Source organism: Cynoglossus semilaevis, chromosome 14, assembly GCF_000523025.1.
Source record: "Cynoglossus semilaevis isolate Cse_v1.0 chromosome 14, Cse_v1.0, whole genome shotgun sequence".
Taxonomy (NCBI): Eukaryota; Metazoa; Chordata; class Actinopteri; order Pleuronectiformes; family Cynoglossidae; genus Cynoglossus; species Cynoglossus semilaevis.
The window spans coordinates 10,133,990-10,141,837 of NC_024320.1; the positions used below are offsets into that span (position 1 = coordinate 10,133,990).

Below are 7,848 nucleotides of genomic sequence, written 5' to 3' on the forward strand. Positions count from 1 at the left end.
GGAAACATGTTGACACATGCAAAGTAGAATTTATAATGTGTTTATTTTGTAAATTCTGATCTACGGTCAACTTACAAAGACTGATGTTTTGTGTTTTTCCTTTCTTTCAGACTCAAGCAGACCCCTGCAGAAGGGGTGAAGTCCAACCCGTCCAAACGCCATCGTGAGCGTCTGAACTCAGAACTGGAGCATCTGGCTCGTCTGCTGCCTTTCCCCGAGGACGTCATCTCCAGTCTGGACAAACTCTCCATCCTGAGGCTCAGCGTTAGCTTCCTCCGCAACAAGAGCTTCTTCTCAGGTAGGAAACGCAGCTCTGTGTCAAGAAGAAATTTTGTCCGTGGCGACTCGATGAAGCTTAAGTGATAGTTGAAGATTTATTGGACAGACTAGCATGAAATTCAAATTTTAAATATTAGAACGTTTTAGTTTTTTTTTTAAACTCTAACAAACAGTGGTAAATCAAACTGTATAGAAATGTATTTTTAATAGTGCTATGTTTTTCATTAACACTGTATCACCATGACCTACTGTATTTCTAGTCAAATACTGAGAAACCCAAAATACAGTATTCAACCTAAAAAGTACTGTATATTATCTAAAAACCCGTTGGCGTTCAGTGTTAGTCGCCGACTCTGTAGAATCAGGTCACCACAGAAGTGCCTGAACTCAGTACGACCCCCACTCAACCCCCTCCCCTCAGGCTGTACTGTAGGATGGCTGTTCTCTATACCCTTGGTCATGAGAAGACACTAATGTGGCTCTGAGGAGACGAGCAGGAGACAGGGAGGAGGTGCTGAGACAGAAAACACTGTGTGATAATACACAACAATTCCATTTACAGCTGCTCCAGTGGAGGAGAGGTGGAGAGAACTTCTGACTCCTTCGACCTTTTAAGAGCTGCTTTTTACACTTACACTGTGCATGAACCCACAATATCTGCTGAGTTCACGTTCTCTTTACACTGTTGAATAGCAGAGATGACACACTGCAAAACTGCCTTTGCCAAAAATGGTTAACATCAAAAAGAGTACTGTACACATGGGAAAATAGACATAGTCTAACTGTATAATTCACAAAATAAATCATAAAACTGTCCCCCTTTGTTATTGTTGCTGCAGGACTGTTCTAGAGGATACATGGCAGGAATATGAGCAGAAAAGAAAAACCTTTGTTTTACTCTGACAGCCCAAAACTAACATATCAGTTAAATGACAGTAGCATCGTGTACATGGCCACGTCTTTTCTGTCAATTTGTTACTTTTTAAGGTTCCTTTGCATTCTTGTAAATACAAAATTTAGAAAAATGTACCGGTATGTACTGTTTTATGTTTAAAAGTGCATGTTTTTGTTGTGACCTCCTCAGACTCTAATCCCAGCTCATTTCAGTTTGAGACCCTGCCATTAAAGAAGTAGTGATGTGTAATTTTGAGCCAATAGTTTTGGTTTGGTCTGTGTAAGTGGGATAAAACATATCAAATACTTTGTATATAAAAAAAAACCCAGTGTGTTTTATAATACATCCTCCCTGACTAAATCTCTGGTTCAGGCAGAGAACAAACAGTTTTGTTACCAAGTAATAGTAATAGTACAGTAAAAGTACAGCTTCAGTTTAATCAGTTGTTACATACGTGAACCTTTTTGACTGCCCTCAAATTTGTTGGTCAACTCTTTCTCCACCTCTGAGTTGTTGAGTTGTTAGCATCAGAAGAGAGGTACTTTTCAGTTAATGGCACAAAAGATTACAGTGGGTGAACCTTTAAGTCAGTCATTCACTTTATGTCATGAACCGTAGTCACTACTGTATTAGTCTACACAGGTCTGAACACAACCACATCCCACGCTTTTATACGAATTTATGACATCTTAATGTTGTTTTTTAAACATGAGTTTCAAGCATGTGAGCCCCCAGTAATGTTGCACATCATATTTACATTATTGACATATTCATGCTGCAGATGTACAGAATGCTGAGGAGTTGTTGTGACGTTTTTATTGGCTGTTGTGTCCTCTGTGCCTCCTCCTCCGCTTCCTCCACCTCGGTCTATTCCAGCCCCTTCTCACCTTTAGCTGTTTTTCTTGCAGTTTTCAAATCCTGAGGTCAGGCTAGAGAAATAGCTGAACCACTTTTACCCGTTAATTATTCATCGTTGACATGTTTGTTGTGCATTTCTCTGAGCTTCCAGGGCTTTTACTACATTCAGCTGTGACACCAACAGAGTGAGTGCAGAGTGTACTGCAAACCTGAACCAGTGCAGGACAGTAAAGAACTTCAACATCACCAATCTCATCTACTAAAAACACCGATTTATTTACAGGCAACATTAACAAAATAGTTTGACGGTGCAATTTAAACTCGGTTGTTTTTAGAGTTCAGAGTTGTGTTGAGTTTTCCACCATCCTCCACTCAGTGTCACTCTAACCAAGTGTTAGAGCCTCCATCCTGAACACCTGTGGAGGACGTGAAGTCCAGTCAAGCCTTAGTCAGACTAACACTGATATTGGGACTGAAATAATAATAAAAATGACTTTCACTTATTTCCACTGTTTCTTTTTTGCACTTGTTTTCTGTATAACAGCTTGGAAGAAACAGCTGTCCAGTGGCACCACCAAGAGCAGCGTGCAGGACGATGGTGACACCATGTCGGCCCCTGACGGCGGCCGCATACCTGAGGGGGAGCTGCTGATGCAGGTGGGTGAATCGGTATATCAGAGTAGTAAGGTGACAATAGCAAAACTTAATTTAGCTAATCAACACATGTACAGATCACAGTAAATATATAAAGTCTTGTGGAATTATGGGATGTGACCCTGTGAAGGTGAGCAAAACACAATCACAGTCACACGTTTGTGGAAAGAACTAGACAGATGTACACTTTAGAAAACAGGTGTGCATTTGGCAAAACTTATATTTATATGTTCAGAAGAACATTTTGTTATTCAAAACATTACATTTATTTTTTTCTATAATATTAATTTGTATACCTATCGCAAAATGTATCATGAAAAAAAAAACTAATTTCCTTGTGTGAATTCATTTTCTAAACCAGCTGTCACAGGACTAGGAGCAGCAGCAGCAGCAACAGCAGCAGCAGCAGTAACAGCAGCAGCAGTAGCAGCAGCAGTAGTAGCAGCAGCAGTAGCAGTAGCAGCAGCAGTAGCAGCAGCAGCAGGAGCAGCAGCAGCAGCAGCAGGAGCAGCAGCAGCAGCAGTAGCAGCAGCAGGAGCAGCAGCAGTAGCAGCAGTAGCAGTAGTAGTAGCAGCAGCAGCAGCAGGAGCAGCAGCAGCAGTAGCAGCAGCAGCAGCAGAAGCAGCAGCAGCAGCAGCGGCAGCAGCAGCAGCAGCAGCAGCAGAAGCAGCAGCAGCAGCAGCGGCAGCAGCAGCAGCAGCAGTAGCAGCAGGAGCAGCAGCAGCAGCAGCAGCAGAAGCAGCAGCAGCAGCAGCAGAAGCAGCAGCAGCAGCAGCAGCAGTAGTAGTAGCAGTAGTAGCAGCAGCAGCAGTAGCAGCAGCAGCAGTAGCAGCAGCAGCAGCAGCAGTAGCAGTAGCAGCAGCAGTAGCAGCAGCAGCAGTAGCAGCAGTAGCAGCAGCAGTAGCAGTAGCAGCAGGAGCAGCAGCAGCAGCAGCAGCAGTAGCAGAAGTAGCAGCAGCAGCAGCAGTAGCAGCAGGAGCAGCAGCAGCAGCAGCAGCAGAAGTAGCAGCAGCAGTAGCAGCAGTAGCAGTAGTAGTAGCAGCAGCAGCAGCAACAGCAGTAGCAGCAGTAGCAGCAGTAGCAGCAGCAGCAGCAGAAGCAGCAGCAGCAGCAGCAGAAGCAGCAGCAGCAGCAGCGGCAGCAGCAGCAGCAGCAGTAGCAGTAGTAGCAGTAGTAGCAGCAGCAGCAGTAGCAGCAGCAGCAGCAGGAGCAGCAGCAGCAGTAGCAGCAGCAGCAGCAGAAGCAGCAGCAGCAGCAGCAGAAGCAGCAGCAGCAGCAGCGGCAGCAGCAGCAGCAGCAGCAGCAGAAGCAGCAGCAGCAGCAGCGGCAGCAGCAGCAGCAGTAGCAGCAGGAGCAGCAGCAGCAGCAGCAGCAGAAGCCGAAGTAGCAGCAGCAGCAGCAGCAGCAGCCTCAGCAGCAGCCGCAGTGTAGCTCTCAGCCTATTCCATTGACAGACAGCAGTCTATGAATTATAAAGAGTTAGTGAACAAATAATTAAAGAGAGGGGGTTGGAAGATCCACTGTGTGTTTGCCTGCGTGTTTGTGTGTGTGTGTGTCTGTTCGTTTTTACAAGGTCTTCTGGGTCAGGGCTGAAAATGAAAACCTCTGCTGCTCTGCAAAAAAACAGCAGACTGAAAGAGTTGGACTGGAGTATTTGTCTTACACTAACTGAGAGTGTACCTATAATATCCTGCACCTTTTGAGGACGGCTATTACATGCAGACACACACACATACATGCTCCCAGGAGACATTGAGGTTAGGCAAACATGAGAGTGAGTGATGAATACAGAGTAAATATTTATATAGTGCGAGTGTTAACTGCACACAATGAAAAACATGCCTTTATGAACACACACGTTTTCACTGTATTATTTAATTATTGTTTTTTACAAGATTAATGTTCTCTTATTAAGAATGAAACCTTTTCATCTTAAAACCCTTTTCCAGATTCTTTTTCATGTCTTAAAGTCACCACACACAGCTGTGAGCCAACCTCTGTGTGAAGTAGAAGAGATGGTTTAAACATATCTGTGTCAATCTGGTAAACCATGGAAACTAGGTTCAGTAGTGACGTTCAGAGTCTCCAGACTTCATGCAGGGATCACATCATCATCTGTCACACTGGCAGGAGGCCACTGCTCTCTCCAGCTCCAGGACTCCACGTCAACACCTCCTCACCAACACCTAAGGCCGGGGGAAACGAGGAGGAGGAGGAGGAGGAGGAGCAAGAGGGGCGATGATGGTGTTAAGTCTTCTCCTCCTCTACAAGACTTCTTCTAGACCTAAAAATTCTTCTTTTCAGTTCATTTTATTTTCCTTATAATTTCAAATCAGAACTCCTGATGTCAATTTGAGTTTAAAGCACTTAACTATAAACCTGTTTTTTATTTATACTGTATATCACGCTCAAGTCCTGGTACCTGGTCCTGGTACCTGGTCCTGGTAGTCCTGGTGGTCCTGGTACCTGGTCCTGGTACCTGGTCCTGGTACCTGGTCCTGGTACCTGGTCCTGGTAGTGGCCGTCATGTTCACTGAACACTACCTGAACTGCTTTGTCTGCAGGCCTTGAATGGTTTTGTCCTGGTGGTCACAGCTGAGGGAATCATCTTCTTCTGCTCCAGCACCATGCGAGATTACCTTGGATTCCATCAGGTAAAAAACTGGTAAAAGTATATTCTAGCAAGATCTGATCAAATCCAGGGTTTTCATAAAATAGTGACTTTTCTCTGACATTAATAATAGCATACAGTATAAGAAAAACTTATCCTATCATCTGGATTTTGCAATGATGCCTGGAATCAAGACCACAGGCAGGAGTTGTCATCCTACAAGAGCCATAGGTGACATGAAGGTCAAACCGTCTTTGAGTGAATTGTCACTATTGCCACTAACAGTAAAAAACACACACAACAGAAATTATTGAAAAGTAAAGGGTGTTTCTAAACACTGTAAAACATTGTATGCAATACATATATATATATGTTAATGTTAGGTTTTGTTTTGTTTTCTACTACATATAACACATTATATAACACACAGGATTTCTGATGAAACTTAAGTTTTTGGATTTTTTTTTGTATTGAAGGTTAGGAATATATGGCCAGACACACTGGACACAGGGATCAGCGTCACAGCAGGTCTTGGTCTTAGGTTCTAGATTAGTGACTCTTTTCTTTTGGCTTCATTTCAAGGTAAACTGTAAGAGTACCCCTGGAGTATTGTTTGAATATTACTACTCCTAAAAAACATACTTTGACTGTACGAGTTACCAAGTACAGGGCATGGTTCCACATATCTGTCACCTGTATTTATTTATGTATTTGAGTATTTCAGCAATTAGCGGTGCTGTGCAAAGAAATCTGATTGTCCTTCTGAAGATTGAGTCTTTAAGGCTTACATGATGTAATATGTATCGTGGTACGTGTTTTGTTTTTTTTGAATCAGCTTCTGCCTTCCTCAGAAATGCCCTCTAATAATATTGATAATAGTGTGTACTGCTGTATATACAATTCTCACATTTTTAAGATGTTCAGAATTGAACAGCGTCCTTCAGGTTGGAAGGCAACCCATTCCAACCGCTGAGCCACAGCTGCCCTTTTGTGAATATCTTTTGAATCTGTTTGTTTTTACTGTTTCTCCTGTTAGACTGATGTGATGCACCAGAGTGTGTTTGACATGATCCACACCGAGGACCAGCAGGAGTTCAGGAGGAACCTTCACTGGGCTCTGGACCCCCGGCAGGGCCCAGGAACACACACAGAACCTTCAGCAGGTCTGTGTCCAGCTATCATTCTCTCTAATAGTTTCAAATGCCTTTAATAAACAATTTACATTTGAAAGAACATTAAAGCGTGAACGTCACCAGGCTTCTGTTCAACCTGCAGTTGCAGTACAGCGTGGCACCAACAAATGTCAACGCCTTTTTTTTTTAAATTAAATGCTCCAAAAAAAAATTGTCAAAAAGGGACAGGAACCTTGTGCAGTGTACCTAATGAAGTGGTCAGTAAGTGGAGGCGCCTCGGCACCAACTGATGCGATGGGAAGTGACACGGTGACTTTTAACTGACGGCTCCCATTTTAAGAAGCAAATGTCACCAACAACTTACTGTCCTTTAGCTCTCACAAGCAGCAGGACACTTCAGCAAAACAAACACACTCTCTCAGCAGCATACACACGCTGTCAGTGGTCACGCTGTGCAGATGCAAAACAAAACACACACTTGTCATTTTGAATTAAGGTGTCAGTGGCCCACAGGGTCTTCTATGAAGTTTGTATGCAGTTTTGTGGTTGATAATTGCAGTAAAAATGCAATAGTGTATACTGTATACATATATATACACACACACACTTTGTTTCCTCAGACTCTTCAGAGTCAGTTTCAGACGAGACCCACAGCATGGTGAGCTACAACCCTGACCACCTTCCACCTGAGAACTCCTCCTTTCTGGAGAGAAACTTTGTCTGCCGTTTCCGATGTCTCTTGGACAACAATTCAGGTTTTCTGGTAAGAATGAAATACACCTAAGAAGATGAGTTTTGAAGCTATTTCACATCAGTGGTTTGTTATGCTTGGGGCCTGCTGATGTTATGGCGTGCCACCCCCTGGATCAGGAGCAACAATTTACCCTTATAATCCTCCTTAAGAGGGCCACAGGGTCGTGGGTAAAAGGCCTTTAATCCCCGGTGACACAGTTGAGGGGGAACTTGCTTAGTCAGGGTTCGCACTCCGGCCCTGTGACTTTACCTCTCACCTAGTGAATTAGCTGCATAAGGAAAACAATGGCTGTGGCTCAGTGGGAGAAAGTGCTGTTCACATAATAATGCTGGTGCATATGTTAGAGTTGGAGAACTCATTACAACATTAGTTTGTCTTTAATTAGCATAAATCTCACCTCTTGCCGACAGGTGGTGCTAAGATGGCAGTTAGATCACTGGTCATAGTCCACCGGATGAAAGAAATTCACTGCTTTACAGACAGGTGTGGCTCCTCCAGTGGTTGAAGAGACGTTGAGCTGGAAGATTCTTAAATAGTGATTGGCTAGCTACAAACAGCCCCCATCGCTAACTACCACCAGTGTGTGTGTTTATATACATCGGATTTAAAAATGTTATGCTTTGAAAAATTGTTTTATTTTGAGATTATTTTAATAATATAGCAA

The 7,848-nt window shown here is 43.4% G+C and overlaps 1 protein-coding gene across 2 annotated transcripts in view; it reads left to right on the plus strand.

The window, feature by feature from the left end:
- LOC103389522 (aryl hydrocarbon receptor-like) overlaps positions 1 to 7,848 on the plus strand; it is a 17,306-nt gene that overhangs the window by 995 nt on the left and 8,463 nt on the right. For both annotated transcript variants that reach the window (XM_017038274.2, XM_008324962.3), the window contains exons 2-6: positions 111 to 298; positions 2,577 to 2,689; positions 5,251 to 5,340; positions 6,334 to 6,460; positions 7,051 to 7,193. In XM_017038274.2, the coding sequence (XP_016893763.1) occupies positions 111 to 298; positions 2,577 to 2,689; positions 5,251 to 5,340; positions 6,334 to 6,460; positions 7,051 to 7,193 (661 nt within the window). The remainder of the gene's footprint in view (positions 1 to 110; positions 299 to 2,576; positions 2,690 to 5,250; positions 5,341 to 6,333; positions 6,461 to 7,050; positions 7,194 to 7,848) is intronic.